This window comes from Panthera uncia (assembly GCF_023721935.1).
Source record: "Panthera uncia isolate 11264 chromosome B2 unlocalized genomic scaffold, Puncia_PCG_1.0 HiC_scaffold_25, whole genome shotgun sequence".
Classification (NCBI taxonomy): domain Eukaryota; kingdom Metazoa; phylum Chordata; class Mammalia; order Carnivora; family Felidae; genus Panthera; species Panthera uncia.
Window position 1 is genome coordinate 4820481 of NW_026057581.1, and position 23959 is coordinate 4844439.

Consider the following 23959-nt stretch of genomic DNA (forward strand, 5'->3'; position numbering starts at 1 on the left):
TGAAAGAAGAAATTCAAGACAACACAAAGAAATGGAAAGACATTCCATGCTCATGGACTGGAAGAATAAATACTGTTAAACTGTCTATACTACACAAAACAATCTGTACATTTAATGCAATCCCTATCAAAATACCAACAGCATTTTTCACAGAGCTAGAACAAACAGTCCTAAAATTTGTGCAGAACCACAAAAGACCCTGAAATAGCCAAAGCAATCTTGAAAAAGCAAAGCAAAACAGGAGGCATCACAATTCTGGATTTCAAGTTGTATTTCAAAGCTGCAATAGTCAAAACAGTAGGGTACTGGCACAAAAACAGACACACAGACCAATGGAACAGAACAGAAAGCCCAGAAATAAACACACAGTTATATAGTTAATTAATGTTTGACAAAGCAGGAAAGAATATCCAATGGGAAAGACAGTCTCTTCAACAAATGGTGCTGGGAAAACTAGACAGCAACATGCAAAAGAATGAAACTGGACCACTTTCTTACACCATACACAAAAACAAATTCAAAATGGATTAAAGACCTAAACATGAGACTTGAAACCACAAAGCCCCTAGGAGAGAACATAGGCAGTAAGTATCTTTTTTGCCATTGGCTATAGTAACATTTTTCTAGACATGTCTCTTGAGGTAAGGAAACAAAAACAAAAGTAAACTAATGGGACTACATCAACATAAAAAGCTCCTGCAGAGGAAACAATGAACAAAACCAAAAGGCAACCTATGGAATGAGAGAAGATATTTGCAAGTGACATATCCAATAAAGGGTTAGTGTCTAAAAGAACCTATGAAACTGAATACCCAAGAAACAAATAGTTCAAATAAAAATGGGCAAAACACATGGGCAGACGTTTCTCCAAAGACATACAGATGGCCAACAGGCACATGAAAAGATGCTCATTATCACTTATTATTAGGGAAACACAAATCGAGACTACAAGGAGATACCACCTCACACCTGTCAGAATGGCTAAAATCAACAACACAAAAAACAAGAGATGCTGGAGGAGAATGTGGAGAAAAAGGAACCTCATGCACTGTTGGCGGAAATGCAAACTGGTGCAGCCACGGTGGCAAACAGTGCGGAGGTCCCTCAAAAAGGTAAAAACAGAACTATCCTATGATCCAGCAATTGCACTACTAGGTATTCATCCAAAGAATACAAAAATACTGATTTGAAGAGATACATGTGCTGCTATGTTTATAGCAGATTATTTACAATAGTCAAGATATGGAAGCAGCCCAAATATCTGATTGATGAGTGGATAAAGAGATGAGACATATACATATATTATTCAGCCATAAAAAATAATGAAATCTTGCCATCTGCAAAGATATGGATGGAGCTGAAGAGTATAATGCTAAGTGAAGTAAGTCAGAGAAAGACAAATACCCTGTAATTTCACTCATATATGGAATTTAAGAAAGAAAGAAAAAAGGAGCAAAGGGGGAAAAAAAAGAGACAAACCAAGAAACTAAGATTCCTTAACTATAGACAACAAACTGATGGTCACCAGAGGGGTAGGTGGGTGGAGGGATGGGGACAACAGGTCATGGGGATTAAGGACTGCACTTGTCATGATGAGCACTGGTGATTAAAGTAAAAATTTTTTAAAAAATCAATAAAAATGTTGCTGGTATTTTCACAGGGATTGCATTAAATCTGCAGATTGCTTCTGGAGGTCTGGACATTTTAACTATTTGTTCTCCCAATCCATGAGCATGGAATATCTTTCCATTTTTTCATGTCATCTTGAATTTCTTTTATCAATGTTTTATTTCTAGGTATTTTATTATTTTTGGTATTATTACTATTTCTGATGCAATTGTAAACGGGACTGTTTAATTTCTCTACTACTTCGTTATTAGTGTACAGAAATGCAATGGATTTCTGTCTGTTGATCTTGTATCCTGTGATTTACTGAATTCACATATCAGTTCTTGTAGTTTTTTGGTGGACAAAGATACTTTTTTAAAGGGTTCTAGCTATCAATAACAAAAGTGAAGAATATTTTCTGAAGACTGCTTCCATTATTAGTTTTTTTAAAAATTCTAGTTAAAACAACAGAAATCTGCCATCAAAGACTTCTTAAAGAAAGCAAGTCTCATGTCTACTGGAGGGCCAATACCATTGAGAACCATGTCTCATCTATTTCTGAACTCTAGACATTAGCCCATCCAAATTACATAGGTTCAAATTTATTCTGAATCACTAAGGAAAATTACATTGTATTTAGTGTACTCTGAGTAGACAGGGGAAGACTTTGTTTTAGAAAGCTTTCTGTTAAAATAAAAATTTAAGTTAAGATTATAAATTTTAAGGGATATTCTTGGGCTATTTGAAGAACCAGAATATATGTTCTTGGTGGCTAAAGTTATGCTATGATGACACAGAACTGTATACAACTGAAAATGTCTATTATAATCAAGATTCTTTCTGCTACCATTTCAGAAACTAGAAACCAAATTCCAACAGCGAGAATAGAGACTGCAGTCAGAACTCTTCCAACACAAAATAGAGCAAGAGTCATGCCTGCTGAACATATGTACAGAACCCACGGAAGAGTTAGTTATGCTCATAATGACACGTTATGTTATCAAGTACCCTAGGTCTCACACATCCATTGTCAGTACAAAGGTACTTTTCACCTAGATACTGATCAAGACAGCTAGGAAGCAGGAAAGGACGATGGCATAAAAACCCTTTACCTCCATTCTCATGATAATTCTATTGTTTCTTGTTGTGATGCTCATCACATGCTGAAACCTCAAATCTCTGGCTTGAAGACCTAATTCTTGATATAAGTCAGTTTTCTTCTTTTCTATAAAAGAAAGATTTTTAACAAAAAGAGTGGGCCAAACCAATAAAGTGAGGAGTTTAGTTTTGTATCAGAGCACCCCTCCCACCACCAAGATCACTTTCTACTACCAGAAACAAGCCAAAATTAGTCTTTTTAATAGCCATTTTAGCCTCAAAACAAATTCAAGTAAATTTGGTCAGACTCTAATAATTCTTTTTTGGTCTTATCCATACTTCATAAAATGTCTTTGTACACAGAAGCCCCCGGGGACCAAAATAACCACAGCCATACATGATTAGGACTTATGGTATCGATTTCAAGCTCTAGAGATGGACCATCTTTTTTTGTTTTTTGTTTGTTTTTTTTTTCATACATATTGTAAAGAACTACATTTCCTGTTTTCTATCTTCAGTATTTTAAATCTGTGAAGAGATAATTCAACTTTCTTGGTTCTTGGACTAACAGAAAATGAGAAAATAAAGTCAGTTTTTCACTAGATTCTCCTACCTGAAAACTAAACTTATTACCTAAGAGAAAGCATGATGGATGGAGAAACTCAAGAAACGATATGGTTACAGTAGCATCTGTACTTGTAGCGTCAAATCACACCTTTGACAAAGCTCGAAGTACTACAGTCATTTGAAAGACATAATGAGCAAAACACACCCAAAATATCCCACCAGGATCTCAGCAATGGGAGGGACAGGATCATGGGGTTGGAAGCACATGAGAGATCCGCGGCCTGCATCTGAGGTCAGACAGTAAAGCGATGCTTAGTTTCATTTTAAAAAGTAACTGTCCATCAGCAGCAGAGTCCATCTAGTGCCCTGTCCTTCCCATCTTCTGTCACCCATTGCCACTGCAATGTCAATAGTATTCTGTAAGTCTGTCTTACATGTGGAACAGAAGATGTGTATGTGGACTAGGGCAGTGAAAGGGAGACGAAAGAGAAATTAAATGCACTTCAGCTGCATACCAGCCTCTGCTCTCAAAATATCCCTTTAACATCCGGTTAGAGAGGAAGTGGCTCCTGACAAAAAACAAAAACCAGTTCTGGGAGAATTGTCCAGGTACTGCCAGTTCCAATTAGGACAGATGGACAAATGCTGAAGACACATCTCTTTCAATATACCCACATACGCAAAGAAAATCCTACTCAAAACACTACAATTTTTTAATTTCCATCAGATTCATTCACTCACTGATTAAAAAAGAAAAGTAATTTACAAGAAAATTAAACATACTCACCAAAAGAAGTAACGTTTCCCTCTTTGTCAAATTTTGTCTGAAGAAAGATAATAAAAACAAAATATTATTTTCTCCCAAATGAGTGGACTATTTATAGTATTATACCATATGGTATTATACCTCCCAAATACAAAAAAAAAAAAAAAATGCACAGATAAACCATAACAGCTTCTTTAGGTTAAATTCAGTTAGGAGTTAAGGTTTAAAAGAATCTCTTTAATTTGCTAGGATAAATGTGACCTTGGATTAACTTTCTGTCTTGGTTCCACTGGAAATCTGATAAAGGAGTATCAATGTGTCATAGGCAACATTGCTTCTGGTAAAAACGCCTGATACCTGCTAGACCGCACAGGACCAGGAAGACTGTGGACAAATTAGAAACCTCGTGGGAAGCCATGGCTCTGCTTTTCCTGGAGCATATGGTTGCTCTTGTAACTGGCCGCGTTCCTTGCGGAAGCCCTGGATGGGCCCTGGAGCTGGTTATAGGAGACACCGGCACTACAAGGTGTGGGGATTCTGAGCCAAGGTGTAACTCATACCCACCTTTAAGAACATCAACTCCTTGTACCTGAGCTGTCACATGGGGTCCAGAGAAGCTGCTGGATGGCTGCAAGGGCTTCTTTTGAAGAGGACACATCTGACGCTGCCCTTCTGTGTTTCCTATCCTTCATCCTTCTGAGTAGACTGAGACCAACTGTGGCTCATCTTGTGAATCTAAGGATCTACTGGAGGCTATCAAGTGTCTCTGGTGAGTGTAGGGGAATCAGTAACGATTTACTGAAAAGGCCTCTTCTGATAGTTTGAAGAGAGGACACAATGCAGAAAATCTACCTATTTCCCAGAAAGCAGAGGGAACATTTTTCTACAATACTTGTCCACAAGTACTGAATACTTGTCAAGTTTGAATGTGTCAAATAACATTTAATGAATCACTATGTACTAGGCTGCACTAATTACTGTTAAATATGCATTTCCAGAAAGACCCTAAGATATAGTTGAAGCAACAAATGCTGGGTTATTACCATGGAAGCGTATGCATGCTGTGTTAACAGCAAAAGAACAACATCCCACAGTATATATTTTAGCTGGTTTCTCATGAGCAAGGTAAGATCAACATAAATATGAGTACCATAAGCCATCAAAGGGCAAATTTACATCAAAAGGAACTATTTTGTGTAATACAGACTAGGTTTCCTTAATTTCACAAATACACATGCCAGCTGAAGAAAGTTTGAAAATAAAAATAAAACTAATCGCCCCAAATGACAAATTTTAGAGAAAGCCATGCCAATATTTTACTAAACATTCTCCCAGCCTTTTTCCTCTTCAATATATTCTTGTTACACACACTTCTTTGCAGTCATGCCTCCTTTCCCAACTTAACGATATATGAATATTTTTGCAGGTCAATATTCACCATTTTTTCTTTAATATTTTGATAAAGATCATACAAACTATGATTTAAAAAAATGTTTATCGGGGCGCCTGGGTGGCTCAGTCAGTTAAGCGGCCAACTTCGGCTCAGGTCATGATCTCGCGGTCCGTGAGTTCGAGCCCCGCGTCGGGCTCTGTGCTCACAGCTCAGAGCCTGGAGCCTGTTTCAGTTTCTGTGTCTCCCTCTCTCTGACCCTTCCCCGTTCATGCTCTGTCTCTCTGTCTCAAAAATAAGTAAACGTTAAAAAAAATTTTTTTTTAAATAAAAAAATGTTTATCTTATAAAGTAACATCACCTAGAAAATGAGCTGATTAGTGAGCTTTCCTTTCAAATAGTATCAACTGATTTTCTTAAGTTTTTTTGGTACACAATGATTTCACCTGAAAAGAACCTTCTTTCAGTATTTAATTTCTGAATTTATTCTTAAAAAATTTTTTTTAATGTTTATTCTTGAGAGAGAGAGAGAGAGAGAGAGAGAGAGAGAGAGAGATTGTGAATGGGGGGAGGGGCAGAGAGGGAGGGAGACAGAATCTGAAGCTGGCTCCAGGATCTGAGCTGTCAGCACAGAGCCCGATGCGGGGCTCAAACTCACAGACCATGAGATCATGACCTGAGCTGAAGTCGGACGCTTAACTGACTGAGCCACCCAGGCACCCCTGCTTCGTACAGTTTATAAAGAAAAGTTCTTATGTTCATAAACCTGAATAATGATGATGATGATGGCTAATATATATCAAGCGCTTGCCATGTGAGGCACTATTTTAACGGTTTTATGCCTCTTCCTTATTGGTGTATAGAGATGCAACAGACTTCTGCACCTTGATTTTATATCCTGTGACTTAGTAAATTTATGTGTTAATTAGTTCTAGCAATTTTTGGGTGGAGTCTTTCAGGTTTCCCACCTAGAGTACCATGTTGTCTGCAAATAGCGAAAGCCTGACTTCTTCCTTGCTGATTTGGATGCCTTTTATTTCTTTTTGTTGTCTGATTACTGAGGCTAGGACTTCCGGTGCTGTATTAAACAGTAATGGTAAGAGTGGACATCTTTGTCTTATTCCTGAATCTTAAGGGTTTCACACACAGTTGAGAGTTAATTTGAACTTCACCAGGTACTATTACCCCCAGTGTATACCAATGAGAAAACTAAGGCACAAAAATGTTATCACACCTTGTCCAAGTCTGCCCAGTTAACAGAGGTAGAGCTGAGTTCTGGATTCAGGAATGCTCGTTCAGAACAGGCACATTATTTTTTTTAAATTCAACTGTTGTTTTGAAAAAGGTAAAGCCCTACAAAAAAACCTGCAATATCTTACAACCAAATCCTGTGCAACTTTAACCTAGAGTCCTCTTTTGCTACGATTTTGCCCCAATGGCCTACTTCTCTTTCTTAGATACGTGTCTGTGATACACATTATTCTTATTATTTTACTCATTTTCCCCCCTGAATCATTTCAGATCATCGCAGAGATCATGAACCTTTAAAGCATACACTCTTGGGGCGCCTGGGTGGCTCAGTCGGTTAAACGTCTGGCTTCAGCTCGCTCGGGTCATGATCTCGCGGTCCGTGAGTCCGAGCCCCGCGTCGGGCTCTGTGCTGACAGCTCGGAGCCTGGAGCCTGCTTCAGATTCTGGGTCTCCCTCTCTCTCTGCCCCTCCCCCATTCATGCTCCGTCTCTGTCTCAAAAATAAATAAACGTGAAAAAAATTTTTTTTAAAAAAAGCATACACTCTTAAACACTACACTTTTTCATTTCAACACGCTTCTGCATATATTATATTGCATAGCACGGGTTCAAGCCCCTGTATGGCGAACAGCCTTCAAGGACTTCTAAACATATTCACGAGGAAATCTTGAGGAGGCAGTGAGGAGCTGTGATTTGAACGACCAGTTCTACTATCAAAAGAAGACCTCCACATTCGACACCGAAGTTTCAAGGCTGCTCTTAAGCAAATCTAGCTGGCACTCAGGTCACCAAAGAAAACACAAAGATGACATGACTTACAAGTATAATGATTCACTATGAAACAAAAAATAAGTATTATCTTGGCTGACCAGTCCACCCCAGTTAACTTAATAAGTACAGGAAGTACCTTCTGTAAGTTATCAAATGTACCATCCATACTCACCACAGTAAACACCGGGGCTACGCTGGCTAAAGTGGCTTGAGAGACATCAGAAGTTCTAAACCGGTGCATTTCACCTGAAGAATAAATCAGGGAATTCTCTGTGGTCATACAACAGGTTTCAACGTATGGCTAAGATAGAGAGCTCTTATAGTATGCGGAAGTCTTCAGACTATTTTTTGGAAACATTTTTCCTAGAGGAATGAGGAATTCCTAGAGGAATGTCCCTCTTAACACTTGTAGGTGATTATATTAGATCTGGCAGGGAATGATTTTTAAAAGTAATGGCTTAGGTGAGGTACTAGAATAATTTACGGATTCCAACCACCTTTTTTCTAATGATTACTGCTGTCTCAGAGTTGAATGCACAAACGTATAACACTGTTCTGAGATTAAAAGAAAATGTCCATCTTTTTTTGCAGAATTTAAAAAGGCTTCTCATGAAAATTATATTGGTAGACGTATCTTAGAAAACAGATTGCAAGTAAAACCCGTTTCAGCATTCTAGGATCAGGATTATTGGATCTCTAAGTCGTGAAACCTATAGATTTTACTTCCATGTATTAACTTTTCCACACATATACTTTACACAGTAAATACTTATGTGATAACCCATTGGACTGGAATGCAGATCCCATACTCAGAAGATAACCCAATGAATTGGAATGAAAAATCCTTATTCGAAAATAAATCTATTTAAAACATGTAATTAGACTGAGTTGCAGTGAGTTCTGAAGAATAACCATGTCGATTTAATGACACAAAGGATGCTGTATTCAAAATACCAAAAAGGAATGGGAAGAAGGTGTAAAAAAAATTACCAATTATTTTACACTTCCAAAGTAATCACACGGACTCCACAGAATGTGGAGACACAGTCTCCTTTCCCGTCTTATTCTTTCCCATTACATACACTTAGTGACTCATGTAATTGTCAGCATCTGGGGCTGCTTGTTTCCCCTTTACAAAATACAAATTATAAGAGTCAGGTGAATAAAAGTAAAAGAGCAATAATAAATCAGCATTTGCTAATCAACCACAAGTTAGATAAAGTGTTTCCAAATTGGGGATTGTGAATCTCAACGTTTGTCCTAAAACATCAGATGGGCTGAAACTGGGATCCCGAGCATTATTAAAGGAGGGAAAATGCGATGTACCCGAATACAGACTCCCTGTTGAGCGTGGGGAAGGACGTGGTGATGGCGAGTTGTACTTCAGAAAGCTTTTGAGAATAAAACTGAGAAAACTTAACTAGAGGGCAGCGCAATACTTTTGAGGAACCATACATTGTAACGTCGCTCGTTTCTGAGTATTCTCACCCACATTCTCACACTTGGGGAAATGTGATCATTATGCTGTATCACATGGTGAAAACATTAACAGCTCAGATTCCTCCTCCTCGCCATTGCTCGGACCCCTGTGGCTGTCACACTGCACTGGAAAACTAAGTCAGAGCTTCCTCGGGAGCAACTCTTACTACGAAGTCTCCCAAGTTTTCAGCCTTATTTATAGGTGCGTCCCCATTCCTCACTTGAGCAATGGGAAAAGGGTTACCAGTGTCCATCAGGAAGGGAAAGAAGACTGGAAAAGAAAGTAACAGACAATTATTTCAGGCTTCAGAGCTACCATATAAGGAATTAGGGAGAAATTCTCAAGAACATTCTTCCTCCTGGAGCACTGCAGAGGGAGGGTTGCAGCGAGGGGCGTGGGGACCTCGGCACTGGGCGGACCCGGGGCTGAGGCCTGCGCAGGGTCGGACGGTCGGGTCAGGGCCCTGAAGTCGACGCAAGATCGGCGTCCAGGGCCGCGGAGAGGGCCGTACCTGCCACTGGGGGCCGGCGGGGCCCGCACAGCGGCGCGGCCCGGCTCCGCCCGAGGATGTGGGCCGCGCGGCCGCAGGCGGCAACTGGGCGCGCCCCAGGCGTCAGGCCCTGGGCCAGAGCGCACAACGTGCGCCGGGGCAGGAGCCGGCTCAGGCTCCGCAGGCGTTCCATGGTGCTTGAGCGAGCAGGAGGTGACAGCAACACCCCAACCCCTCATGCCGGACGCTGGCGGGTCGGCCGGCAAGACGCGGCCCCGCGCGGGCGCTTTAAAGAGCGACGGCTGCGTACGGCGCATGCGCGGGTGGCGCCGCGCCTGCACCTCCTCTCCCGCGCATGCTCGGAAGGTGACTTTGGGCAGGCTCCTTGAGTCCCTTGGCCAATCAGAGTTCGCGTCCCTTACGAGGCAAGTCGCGGGGGGTGGGGGGTAGGTGGGCGGGGCGCGCTTACCTGCGCCACCCCAGCTGCGGAGCCGGCGCTTAACCTCTGCGACCTTGCAGAGGTCAGGCTGGAGCGTAAAGGGTGGGTCGTTGCTAGTGATTGGTGATGGTTGGATGTGAAGAAATATACGACCATAATGCTTTGCCGTTTCTGGAGCGTCTTCGTACTGAGGATCAGATACGCAGTTTGGAAGTGAGGAACTTATACCCCGTTCCTAACTCAATTCATATTTAAGTGTATTGTAGCAGAAACAACTGTCATATGGAATGACGGACTAAACTTCTGCTGGTGAAGATGGAAGCACATAAACTCACAAGATTTACACTCTGTATTTAATCAACTGTAAGATAGTATCAATTCCAAGGTAGCATTATTTTATGTACCAGCAAGAAAGAAAAAGTGCTGAGAAATTATGCTTTCTATCATTTTAAGGCTCATCCCAATTTCAGTCTTTTTTTTTTTTATTCATTTTGAGAGAGAGAGCCTGTGCACATGCACAAGCTAGCCAGTGGGAGAGGGTCAGAGGGAGAGAGAGAGAGAGAGAGAGAGAGAGAATATGAATGAATCCCAAGCAGGCTCCACACTGTCAGTGTAGAGCCCCACATGGCTCCATTCCATGAACAATGAGATCATGACCTGAGCTGAAATCAAGTCCAAGGCTTAACCAGCTGAGCCACCCAGGTGCCTCCCAATTTCAGTCTTTATTTAAAAAGTGGGTTTTAGAAGTGATTAAATACAGTATATGTGTATATATATTTTTTTTAATGTTTATTTTGAGGGAGCATGCCTGTGTACAAGCAGGGGAGGAGCAGAGAGAGAGAGAGAGAGAGAGAGAGAGAGAGAGAGAGAGAATTCCAAGCAGGCCCCATGCCCAGCCAGGAGCCCCACTAGTGGCTTGAACTCATCACTGAGGGATCAGGACCTGAGCCGGTAGCAAGAATCAGAAGCTCAATGAACTGAGTCACCCTGGCACCCAGTACATATATATATGTATATATATATGCATATTTTTAAAGCGTGAGTTAGTAGACTTGTGCCTTCCAGAGTAGTAACACAAGACAGACACGAGCTTCACAGATTCCCAATCACTGTGTATAAACACAGAACAATGGAGAACTTTTTGTTTTTTTTTTGTAGGGTATTGGGAATGAAGCTGAATCAGGAAGCCAGCAGACAGAAGACTTCACAGAAGAGGGGGTGTTTGACTTCAGCACTGAGAGCAAAGGATCACATCAAGCCTTAAAATCTGGAAAGAACGTACCTCACAGATTTTTCATTTTACTAAGCGCTTCAGTGATGAAACAGTTCTTCCTAAAACACGCCTTCAGAGACCTTTCTTTGAGACAATGTGTGATAATTCTTTTAAAAAAACTTGACCCCCCCAGCTCAATGAGACAGCTCTGTTTAAGATGGCCTTGCAGAGCCCTAGAAAAGCTCTGGGAAATGGCCAGACACATCACCTTGCCATTCATGTCAAGGGTTTGGGATTTAACCTGAGAAGGGTAGGCGCCATAGGGGGACTTCAATGAGCAGCGAGGTAAAGATCTGAGGTATGTTTAAATGGATGATTCTGTGTGGGGAAGAGATTACAGAGAGTCAAGTGTGGAGGCAGAGAGATGGCAATGATGGTTTGTGCCAAGATGGAGATGGGAGACAGGGCGAGCTTGGTCCTATATATTGAAGACCTAGTTGACAAGATTTGCAGATGGGATGTAAGCAAAGAGGCATAGAAGTTGACTACTTTTTTTTTTTTTTTTTTTTTTTTTTGCCTAAACAACTGGGCAATCATGATGGCATCTAGTGAGAGGGAATTTGAGAGCGGAGAAAGTTGGAGATCAGGTTATGGCATTGTGTTTGATTCTGGACATGCTAAATCAAATATCTAAGCACTGATATCAAGTGAGCAGTCTGGAGTTTGGGGGAGATGTTGGTGCTAACATATACATTGGGAGCTGTGTAGAGGTATTTAAAGCCATGAGACTGGGTATGATCTCTTAGGAAGCGAGACAGCAAAGAGAAAAGTTTCTATGATTGAGCCCTAGATCCTCCAGCATTTAATCGTCGAAAAAAGAGGTGGATCCAGCAGAAGAGTATGAGAAGGGGTGGCCAGGAAGGAGGAGTAAAATCAGAGGGTGGAATCCTTGAAGCAAAGTGAAGAAAGTGTTTCAAGAAAGAGGAAGTGCTCAATTACGTCAGATGCTACTGACAGGTAAGATGAGAAATGGGAATTGCTTATGTTGGAAGTGACACTGGAGTTTCCTGGTGATCTTGACAGGAGCAGTTTCCGTAGGGGGAGGGATTGGGTCTGAATAGTCATCTTCCTATTCAGCCCAAGCCGTGACAAGATCCCAGAAGACTTCTGCACCTATATGACAATTTAGCCTTAAGTTTGTTTTTTTTTTAAGTTCATTTACTTTGAGAGAGAGAGCAAGCAGGGGAGGGGTAGAGAGAGGGAGAGGGAGAGAGAGACAAGCCCAAGCAAGCTCCACGCTGTCAGCACAGGGCTCAAACTTGAGAACCGTGAGATCATGACCTGAGCCGAAATTCAGAGTTGGACGCTTGACTGACTGAGCCACCCAAGCACCCTGCCTTAAGTTTCTTTAATCTCTTTTCTCACCTCTTGAGCTCCAAAGCATGTCGGTTACCTCATCCCCACCTCTGGATTGTATTCTTACCTAGAAATGTTTCATGTCAGGAAAGCCATACCAGTAACACACTCTCTGACACTAGCCTTCTGGAGGCTTTATGCCCACAATTATATTTTCCCATCAGACCCTTGCTGGCTGTCCTCCCTTCTCTACCTAGCCTGGATTATGTAACTGACCATCTGAAACCTCTATGACTTAGTACTTGGAACATGTAGCATTCAGGGGTGTAATCCTAGAAACTACTTTATTTTTGTCCCTCCAATCCTGCTGAGTGGGGCTAGTCCTTCTCCAGCCTCTTGAAAACTTGGGTAGGTCCCATGACTCTTCTGGTCCCTTGGCCCTATGTTCACTCTGTTATCAATTCAGTAATTGAAAACGTCCACTCCATATACCAATTTCAATTCAGTAATTTGCAGTATCAGACCCCTTATACTAATCACAGCTGCAATCTTCATTCAAAGAAAGGACTTGGTACCTCTCTCCTTGTTGGGCCTGGAGGCAAACAAGAATTTTTGGTGTGGATAGAGATTTTGGACAGCTCCCCCAACCCCTTCCCACTCCTTTTCTTACTCCATGGCTGCCATTTCTGACTCTGCTGGGGCAGTGAAGCCAAGTTAGAATGAACGAGTCTTTGACTGAAAGGCAGCATCGTGCTCTCTATAGGCAGGGCAGATATTGAAGCTGACCCCATTGAGGGCATGTCCACGGGTTCTCTGGAAGACCTTCCCCTCTTCCCTCCAGGCCCATTTGGTTGCCAGTCCTTTGATGCAGACAGTGACCCTCCTGATCACTTGCAAATTCTGCCTCTTCTTGCCTCAAATGACCAGGCTCCTCTTTTCCCAACCTGCTGCTCTTTTGGGCAGGATCCTTTAAAAAGCAACCCAGACTGATTTCCCATTGTCACATGTTCACCCCAGGATTCATGCACCATTAGAAGGGAGCACAATTACTTCCCCAGCATAGAGCTGCTATCCTTTGCTTAGGTACAAGCCTGTGACATCTTCAAGCTCTCAGAGTGATCTTAAGATGTCCCTCTCAATAGACTTGAAGTGAGTGGCAAGCACTCTCCTTACCCCTTTCTCTGGAAGTGTTTCTAAATCTTCCACACCATGTCTGGCCTCAGTCTTCAGTCTTCTGATCCTTTGACATCTTCCACCTGGGTGAGAGGTCCACCTGTGTAGTGGCTTCTCTATAAATTCCCTTCAGAAGTTGGTAACTGACCTTGGTGCTGGTACCCTATCTTGGCACTTCAGCGGAAACACCTACGTTCCTCAGCACCCTCGATCCTTTGCACTTCTTTTATTCATTAATGAAGTTATTTATTTCACAAGTACTTGCTGAGCATGACAATGTGCCAAGTATTATTTTAGGCTCTGGGGTAAATGCGTGAAGGAAACAAAGTACCTGTCTGTAGTGAGTAGAATGCTGCCCCCCCTCCCAAATTTATGTTCGCTCGGAACCTCAGAATGTGACCCTATTTGGAAGTAGGAGTCTTTGCAGGTTCGACTAGTTAAGCATCTCAAGTTGAGATCATCGCGGATTTACGGTGTGCCCTCAATTCAGTGACTAGTAGTCTTTATCAGAGAAAGGAGAGGGAGGCTTGAACGCTCAGACCTAGCAGACCACCATGTAAAGGTGGGAGTAGAGATTGGAGTGATTCAGCTGTAAGCCAAGGAGCACCAGAAGCCGCCAGAAACCAAAAGAAGCATGGGTGGATTCTCCCCTAGAGCCTTCAGTGGGAGCGAGGTCTTGCTGATACCATGAGTTTGGTCTTCTAGCCCCCAGAACCGTGAAAGAATAATGTTCTGTTGTTTTAAGCCGCCCGTTTTCTGGTACTTTGTTACGGCAGCCCCAGAAAATGCATACCCTGCTTTCCTGTAGCTTAAATCCTAGTTGATGGGGGCCCATAAAATTCGGGGCCCCAGCTGTGCCCTCACTACCACCCGATGATTATTTCACTGCCCTCTCTCAGTCCCTGCCCCCCTTCTCTCCCTGTAATACCTCCTTTAAGTCTTTAGTGGTGTCCTCAAACCTCTTATTCCAGCCAAGCTCCTCCAGTCATTTCCAGTACAAAATAATTTTACTGAGGGGAAATACACGCTACAGATCAAAAGCAAACAAGACATGTTATAGTTTTATGTTTCCCTTCAGCTTAATTTACTGTTAAGTTCGACCTTTTGTGGCTCTTTAATATTTGGCTTCAGAATTCAAATCAAAGCCTCCTGCCAAAGAATTGTGGGCCTTTAGTAAGAAGTAAATTCCTTCGGAGCCTCAGATGTATGTTCTAGTAACTCTTATCCCTTCACAGCAAATATGGTCCAGGCACTGTACTTGGTCCAGGGAATACAAAATAAAGAGATTGATTTTAGTCTTGGGGAGCTCACCTGAGAAACATGATAATGCAGACAACTGTTTAATTTCCCTTGTGAGAAGAACTATCAGTGACCAGTGCAGGGTCTCAGGGCACTTGGATGCGGTGAACCAACAGGCGAGGTCAGGGAAACCCTTTCTCAGGAAATGACAGTTTGGTTGAGACTGGGATGCATAAACATTAGCAACAAGGAGGGACTGAGAAACATTTCCAAAAAGGGGAAAAATGCGGGGGAAAACAAGTGGGGTTTTTTTGGTCATTGGAAGAATTGCCAGAGGTGTCTGACGACGCATGGTGGATGAGGCCCTCGAGTGGGTCTAGGTGAGGCCAGAGGGGCAGGTGGGAACTAGATTGTCCTGGGCTTTATACACGTTAAGGAGTTTGGATTTCATTCTGTGAGAAATAGGGAAAGTATCAAAGGGCTTTAAGCTAGGGGGAAGGATTCCATTTTCATTCTTAGATGACCACCCTGGAGACATCTTTGGAGACGGGAGTGTATGGGGCAGGGGAAGAGGAGGAGCCGGAAGACCATTGGGAGGCTTCTATAGGCATCCAGACAAGACTTGAGGGGATGCTGGGTGAGGGCAGGGAGAACGGTCATGGGGAGAAAAGACTGGAGAGATATATAGAAGTAGAGCGGGTAGGACCAGGTGATTGGTAAGAGGGAGAAGGCATATAAGCCTGCTGGGGCTGCCGTAACAAAATTCCACAGACTGGAGACTTAAACAACAGACATTTCTTTCTCACAGTTCTGGACCCTAGAAGCCCAGGATCAAGGTGTTGGTAGGTTCTCTGCTTGGCTTGTAGATGGTGCCCTTCCCTGTGCCTTTTTCTGCACATATACATCCCTGGTGTTTCTGTGTGTCCTAATCTCCTCTTCTTGTAAGGACACCTGTTCGATTGGATCAGGACCCACCCTAATAATCTCGTTTTTATTACTTCTTTAAAGGCCCTCTCTCCAAATATGTTATGTTCTGAAGTCCTGGGGGTTTGGGCTTTAAGATATGCATTTGGGGACACCATTCATTCAATAGCAGAAAGTAACGATGAACCCATGATTCTGAGAGAAGCAAGATGGTGGTGGATAGTGCTATGTACTGAGTAAGGGAAACCCGGAGGAAGAAGAGTTCAGCGGAAAGAGTGGGAATTCTATTTTGGACCTGTTGGGTTTGAGATTGCCGAGTACATATCTAGATAACGTTGGTCTGGAGTAGGGGATAAAGCAGTGGGCTAGACGGAGAAATGTGGGGCTTGGGCATATAGAAATAAGTGAAGCTGTGGGCATGTAGGAGGTTGCCTGGGGAGGATGTGAAAGGAGGAAGGGTCCAGATCACATTCTCCAGGGGACACCAACCAATACCGGAACCTGGAGCAGGAGGTCCCCAAGAGATTAAGGGGATGGGCCCTGTGGTCCAGCATGGACTAGCCCAAGTGGTAGGAGCCCCCAATAAAATAGTGGAGTCACTCTGAGAGCTTGCTGTATTTGACTACAGTGGGAAGGTAGGGAAGGTAGTGAAGGTAAAGGGGACTAGAAGTTACCATAGTTTGAGTCTTCGTTAAGTTCCCTAAGAAAACAACCCAGGCTTCTCCTTAGTAAAAATGAATGTAGGTCCTTGGTGGGGGGGGGGGTGGGGGGTGGGAGGAAGGCTCTCTCTGATGGGTTTGGAAGTCTGGCGCACTGTCCCTCCACTGTTTTCCCTGGGGCTTTCTTACTGCCACTGCCATCATTCTGAAGTGGAGTTCACTCTTTTGAAAGTTCTGCCTCAACCCCGACTACGTATTGCGTTTTCTGTTATATACCAAGCATGCACTAAGCACCACAAGCAGTAAACCGGAGGACAAGGTCCGTGCAACATTGCGTTACTGCTTTAGTTTCCCAGACAGCCTCATCTAACTGCCAGGTTTCCTCAAGGCAGTAGTCTCCAACTTCTTGTTTAATCACAAAGGATGCTTTGTGTTACTTCCCTCCTTCCCAGAGAGATCTGGCAATTCCTACAATATTACATCAGATGAAATAAACTTGTATGTAACAAGTGTCTGCACGTGTTGTTTTGCTTTTTAGTGAGTCTGATATGTTTTCGAGTAGATAAATGGTCAATTATTATTAAGTCATTTCTAAAACGTTGAAAGTAGCTTTCAGACTCTCCTTATTGTCACAGAGCCTCAGGATTTGGGCATCCCAGGCTGGGGATCCTGGTCCTAAAAGAAATGCTTTTCCATGGTTGCCAGAGGGGTGACTATGTTAAAGTCGATCTTTCTCTCTCCTTTCTCCTGCTCTCGATGCACCTGTTGCTAGCAGGCATGTTTTTCTAATGAAAACATTTCAGCCCCATGTAGAGTTAATTTAAACAATTTCACCTTTCTAGTATTTCTCTGAGGGACAAGAATATCTAAATTTATATCTCATGGAGGGTATCAACCAAAACACCCAAATACATTTTCTATTTTGAAAAACAATGGCTGAAAATTGTTAGCATATCATGTTCCAAGAAAAAATACATAATCCAAAAGAATGTAGTCAGACGTGACTCATGATTCATAAGAATCTTCTTTTCTGAGTTACTGGCTTTATTGCTGGAAATTTAGCAAAACGTACTTGGTTTTGCACTGAATAAGTACTGCGTACAAGCTGAAGGTTTATATATTGCATAGGAATGGAAAGGATTACAGAGCATTCTTGTATCAAGGTTTTTCAACCTCAGCTCTACGGACATTTTGGATCAGGTGATTCATTATTGGCGGGGAGCGCTGTCCTGGGCATTGTAGGACATTTAGAAGCAGCCCTGACCCACTAGGTCCTAGCAGCACACGGGCCCTGAGATGTGAAGCCAAAGATGTCTCCAGGCGTGGTCACTTTTTCCTGGGCAGCAAAATCACTTCTGACTGGGAACCACTGTATTTTATAAGAATTAGAAGAATCCACCAACCCCAAGACCGTTTCTCCTTTTGCAAGTTAGACCTCTTTAAATTTTGACATTTTCTTCACACATAGTAGACATTCAAAAGTGCAAATCTAACATTACCGGATTGTAGCACTGAATTAAATTTTATTCTTTATGACTTAAACATGTGTCCTGATTTATTTGCATCCATTACCACAAACCACGAGTCCAGCTTTTAAAATCATGATCCTGTTGGGACGCCTAGGTGGCTCAGTTAGTTGGGTGTCTGACTTTGGCTCAGGACATGATCTCATCTCACGGTTTGCCCAGTGTCGGCTCTGTGCTGACAGCTCAGAGCCTGGAGCCTGCTTGGGATTCTGTGTCTCCCCCTCTCTCTGCTCCTCTCCCGCTCGTGCTCTGTCTCTGTCTCTCTCAAAAATAAATAAACATTACCAAAATGTTTTAAAAATTAAAAAAAAATAAAATCATGATCCTGTCTACACCCAGGACCTGCAGTGGCAAATTGGGATCTCTGGGGTCTGGGTCTGTGATCCACCTGGGGGTTCCAAGAGCTAGCTTTCCCACATTTGAAAAGTTTTCAGAACTTTGGCCACAGGAGGGAGCACTATTCCTGTGCTTGCTTGTTCATTTATTGACTATTTTAATACATGCTTTCAGAGTTAAGTGATACAGGGAATTCCTAACCTAGGAATCAGAGGCACAGTTAGTGTATTAGTCAGGATTTCCCAGAGGAGCTGAACCAACAGGAGGAAAGGAGATTTGTCAGGAAGAACTGGCCCACTTGATAATGTCTGAGAAGTTCCAACGTCTGCCAATCTGCTGTCTGCAAACTGCGGGCCCAGGAAAGCCTGTGGTGTGATTCAGCCTGAGTCTGAGGCCCGAGGGCAGGGGGCCCAATGGTGGAAGGGCCAGTCTGGGAGCGGAAGATGAGAGCAGACATCCCAGGTCAAGCAGGGAGGCCGAAGAGAAATAAGTGGTGAATTCCTCTGCTGGTTTGCTTTGGTTTGTCTAGTCAAGCCCACCACCCATTCAATGACGCCCACCACACTGGCAACAACAATTTACTGTGTCTGTTGCTTCAAGTGCTAATTTCATCTGCCGACACCCTCACAGACACCCGGAAATACTGTTCAACCTGGGCACTCTGTGTCCCCGTCAAGTCGGCACCTAAATGTAACCATCACCACCATCCACGTCGGGAGTCCAAACACCTCTCCGTTCTTATGATCTAAGCTTGTGCCCACCTGCCACTGCATTTATTTCGCAGTTGTAATTTTGGAAAGCAGTAGGGCAAGGTAGAATTTACACAAAAGATTGCTGTCCCACGCAACCGTTTTAAAGAATTTCTCAGACTGAAAGTGTTCGAACTGACCTCTTGTACTTTGAAGAGAGCACATATGCGCAGACCCCTGCTAATCGGTGTAGTATCCATCTGCCGGTACGATGAGGAGGTGTCGAATCTGAGGCAGTGTGTGTGTGTGTTTCATCGTTAGTTTTTTCCTTTTTATGAAGATTTAGCATCTATCAAAAGTTTTAAGTTTTCGCTTGTGAAGATAGTAGGCCTAATAAGTTTTACACTTCTAGGCTTTAAAAAAATACACGTCCATGCCCTTCATACTATCATACGCTTGAACTGGCTGTGGAGGACAGCCAAGAACACGATACGGTGAATCTGATGAAAATTTACTTTAAAGTAGTTCAGATTGGGAGAGAGAGAATTCAGTAGAGCAAAACCTTGTGTGACGTGTGTTCTATTTGTTAAATTTACATGAATGTATGTAAAATGTATACATTTTTCAAAAATGTATTAAGTTTTATTAAATCTTACCATTCCTGTCTTCTAAACACCCAGCTTGTCATAGGATAGATCACTGTCTCCTCTTTCCTCTCCCAGCACAACGGGAAGCCCATGTTAAGGTCTGAACCATCTAGGATAATCTGGGAAGAATGGGATTTCACTCTTCCGGGAATGTTGGAAATGTCTGGGGCCACCCCTTCTGCAGTTTACCAGACATAGAAGTGACATTTTGAAACCGACAGAGATGCAACCATACATTTTTAATATAGTCCTAAATGCCTAAGGAAATGTCTCCTATGATCCAAATTACGATACAGGACGGCATCATTTAAGCTGAAGAGGGGGTGCAGGGAATGAGGCTCAGATTTAGTTATGGGTAGTTAGCTAGATGACACTTTTTGTTTCAACCCTTCTTACTGGGAATGCGTCTGACCGTGTTCTTCTTTTCTGTGACAGTCAGTGAAGCTTTGGTGACCTGGGTCATGACGCTAAATGCAATTGCTTACTGAGTGATACGCTGGCACTGGGTTTTATACCAGGTAAACTGACTTCTGATTGCCATAACATCTTACAATCATGGTTGGCCGATGATGGCAGGATCCTGAGAAAGTGGCTGCCGGCTTTGCTTCCCGCGCTCTCGGGGGCTCTCTGATTTGGGGGGTGGAGAAGTGGTGGCTGCAGGAGGGGCGCGGGCTTGTCAGGTAGGATGAGGTCTTGGGGCAAGGCTGTCAGAGAGATTTGTGAGGACTGACCCCACTGGATGACATTCCTTCTTCCAGTTAAGACACCTGTGATGACAAGACGCCCCAGTGTTTGACAGAACCCTAAGAAGGAAAATAATTTCACACAAACGAGGAAGATAATTTCAAATAAACGAGGACACAATACTTTCTCATAGATTTTTTTTTAAGGTTTTACTTACTGAAAGCTCTTCTTCAGATTTTATTTAGACATAGGTTTCTATTGTATAACAGTGTACATAAATGGGAAAATGTAAGCAAAATATTCGTTAAGACACTCCTAAGACTTGTTGTTCCAATGTTAAGTCATAGTTTAATCTTAATTTTTAAAAATGTTTATTATTTATTTTTGAGAGGGAAAGAGAGAGAAAGAGAGGGAAGGAAAGAGAGGGAGAGAGCACAAGCCGGGGAGGGGCAGAGAGAGAAAGGGAGACACAGAATCTGAAGCAGGCTCCAGGCTCGCCCCTTAAATGAATTTTTTAAAGATTATACCATGATTGGAGTGCCTGGGTGGCTCAGTGGTTAGGTGTCTGACTTAGGCTCAGGTCATGATCTTGAGGTTCGTGGGTTTGAGCCCCGTGTCAGGCTCTGTGCTGACAGCTTAGAGCCTGGAGCCTGCTTCGGATTCTGTGTCTCCCCTTCTCTGCCCCTCCTCTGCTTGTGCTCTGTCTCTCTCAAAAATAAATAAATTTTATTTATTCTGTCTCTCTCAAAAATAAATACTAAAAGAATAAAAAAGTGAACTAAGCTTCACATATGAAGTATTAACCATGCACATCTCTCATCTTGGGTGGTGGCAACGTGAACCGTTTGGCCTGATTCCTTCTTGCTCACACAACACACCACTACCTGGTCAAGGACAGGCATAAGACTATCTTGACTGTAAGGCACATCCTGACTTCAGAGACGATGAAAAAACGTATGCATCTTGCAATAAATGTAATGTGGTGATCTGTTTTTTCTTTCCTCTCTTCCTCCTTCTGCCTCGAGTAAATTCGTGATACTAATTTTTTTTTTCACTTGTCTCTTTCAGATGAAAACTGAGTTAATCATGGGAAAAATCAGGCAGGGTTCAGGGTGTGCTGGGTTTTAAATAGGTAAGGTTTTACTGCATGTGAACTTAAATGGACCTACAGCCTTCTCATTTGTTCACGTAGATGTTTTAAGAAGTTCTTTTCAAATCTACACCCCTTATGGTTTTTCTGCACTATCTGAAAATGTCCCTGGGAAATGATCAAATAGGTCATAAATCTGATGGGCTGAAAAATGTTATATTGCACAATCATTGAAACTTCTGGAGTTAGTTTATAATTAAGTTAGAAATCAATATATGTGAGGAGAAAGTACCAGGGTATCTGGCTTCCATCATACTACTTGCTATGCTAGTCATGTCTTGTTGACCAATACCAGTTTTCTAAATTGGAACTTCCAAACTTTACATGACATCAGAACATTATAGTTCACTAAGGCAGCTCTTTCCATTAATTCAGACACTGGACTGCAGTTAACCAGTAACTTCTGCATCAGTGACATAATTTCTTGCAAAATTGGTATTTTGTAATGGTTAACTTTGCTCCTGGCTGTTCACAGCAGGGGGTAGTTCTCTTTCATCAAAGTCTTCTGGTTATTACAGTCCACCAGGGCTTAAGACATTATGCCTTAAAACAAAACAAAACCCTCCCAGGTACTGAGTGGTAGTACTATTTTACCTCACTAATTGTCAGTGAACTAAGGAAACCCTTCCAAAGTGCTTACTAAACAATTGATAGTCCAAACTGGGCATCTAAGATTTTGCCAGAAGTAGCCTTTTAATGATGATAGAGCCAGAGACATAGTCATCTAAGTCATCTTGCTGGTGTTAAAGGGTAGTGATTTTTTTTTTTATTTTTATTAAATTTTTTTTAATGTTTATTTATTTTTGACAGAGAGACAGAGCATGAGCGGGGGAGGGCAGAGAGAGAGGGAGACACAGAATCCCAAGCAGGTTCCAGGCTCTGAACTGTCAGCGCACAGCCCGACACAGGGCTTGAACCCACAGACTGTGAGATCATGACCTGAGCCAAAGTTGGATGCTCAACCGACTGAGCCACCCAGGTGCCCCTAAACACTTTACTTTTTAAAGTTTTTTTTTTTGTGTGAGAGAGACAGAGCGTGAGCAGGGGAGGGGCAGAGAGGGAGAGAGGGACACAGAGCCTGAAGCAGGCTCCAGGCTCGGAGCTATCAGCACACAGCCCGATGTGGGGCTTGAACTCACGAATCGTGAGATCACGGCCTGAGCCGAAGTCGGACGCTTAACTGACTGAGCCACCCAGGAGCCCCTAAAGGGTAGTGATTTTTAACTTTGTGAAAGAATGTTAGGAAGAAAGAAAGAAAGAAGGAAGGAAAGAAAGAAAGAAAGAAAAAAAAAGAAACTTTTGTTCTGAGGTTATATAGAATTAAGGTCAGTGGAAAAAGTCTGTCCATTGTGGGAAAATATGAAAGAAGTCCCTGGGATATTGGAGAACAGGCCTTAAAATGCAGTTTCATCGCTTTGCTCCAAATCTGAATCGTGAAAGGAAACTCACAGTTCACCACCACCACCAAAGAAATCAGCAACCTCAGATATGCATCCTTCTAATTTCCACATTAAGGAAACCTGATGATAACTTGGAGCGGCAGCAGTAAGCCCCTCCCCCAGCACCTTGAATTCTTGGTGGGGGGAGACACTGACTGCTAATTAAGCTTTGGTTTTGTATCTGTAAACACCACTTCTGCCTTATGTAAATAAGATATTTACACCACTTACTTAATGATTATGCACATAAATAATTTAGAGCCGAGAGACAGAGTCAAACCATTCCTAAGGTTTTTTTGGCCAGTTCACAGACCCCAGCTGAAGATAATGAGTAACAATTTTATTAACTTGGAATCAAAGTCTTGCTTCTGTTGAGAGTGACCCAAGGGATTTAATTGTAAGTGAAGGGGATGTATACTTGCCTGAAATGCGGAAAGAATTTTGAGCTTAGGTTGCCAAGTTTTGTGAAAGTTTTTTTTTTTTTTTTCCCTCCTCATTGCTAGATTGTTAAATCACCACGGAGGAGAAACTGCTTTGTTTAAACAGCTTTTCTGTTCCAAGAACCAGAGTATTACAACAAACTCCTCGGGTGACAGAGCAAATTGTGCCATAGGTGAAATTACTCAGAGAAAATTTCCAATATTACATCTCCTTCCAGACGTCCCGCAGGCAAGTGAAATCCACCTAGCAGCTTCTTGCCACAAAGCAGAAATCATTTAAAAAGCCAAGCTCTTAAAAATAAATAAATAAATAAACAAATAAAATAAAATAAAATAAAATAAAATAAAATAAATAAAAAGCCAAGCTCTTGAGGCACTTGGGTGGCTCAGTGGGTTAAGCATCTGACTCTTGGTTTCGGCTCAGGTCATGATCTCACGGCTCCAGGAGTTTGAGCCCCACATTCGGGCTCTGTGCTGACAGTGTGGAGCCCGCTTGGGATTCTTTCTTTCCTTCTCTCTCTGCCCCTCCCCTGCTCGCTTTCTCTGTCTCTCTCAAAATAAATAAACTGAAAAAAATAAATAAAAAGCCAGGCTCTTTGTTCTACACCTTCCGTGTCATAACTGA

The 23959-nt window shown here is 42.5% G+C and overlaps 1 protein-coding gene across 2 annotated transcripts in view; it reads right to left on the bottom strand.

The window, feature by feature from the left end:
* Positions 1 to 9678, bottom strand: part of MRS2 (magnesium transporter MRS2) — a 32531-nt gene extending 22853 nt beyond the window's left edge. Inside the window, exons 1-4 of one of the 2 annotated variants that reach the window (XM_049654729.1) lie at positions 9442 to 9678; positions 7623 to 7696; positions 4061 to 4097; positions 2721 to 2833 (exon numbers count right to left, since the gene is read on the bottom strand). In XM_049654729.1, coding sequence (XP_049510686.1) covers positions 2721 to 2833; positions 4061 to 4097; positions 7623 to 7696; positions 9442 to 9613 — 396 coding nt within the window. In that variant the 5' untranslated portion in view covers positions 9614 to 9678. Of the gene's footprint in view, positions 1 to 2668; positions 2834 to 4060; positions 4098 to 7622; positions 7697 to 9441 lie in introns of both variants that reach the window. The other variant, XM_049654730.1, reaches the window with a different exon arrangement.
* Positions 9679 to 23959: the final 14281 nt, after the last annotated feature.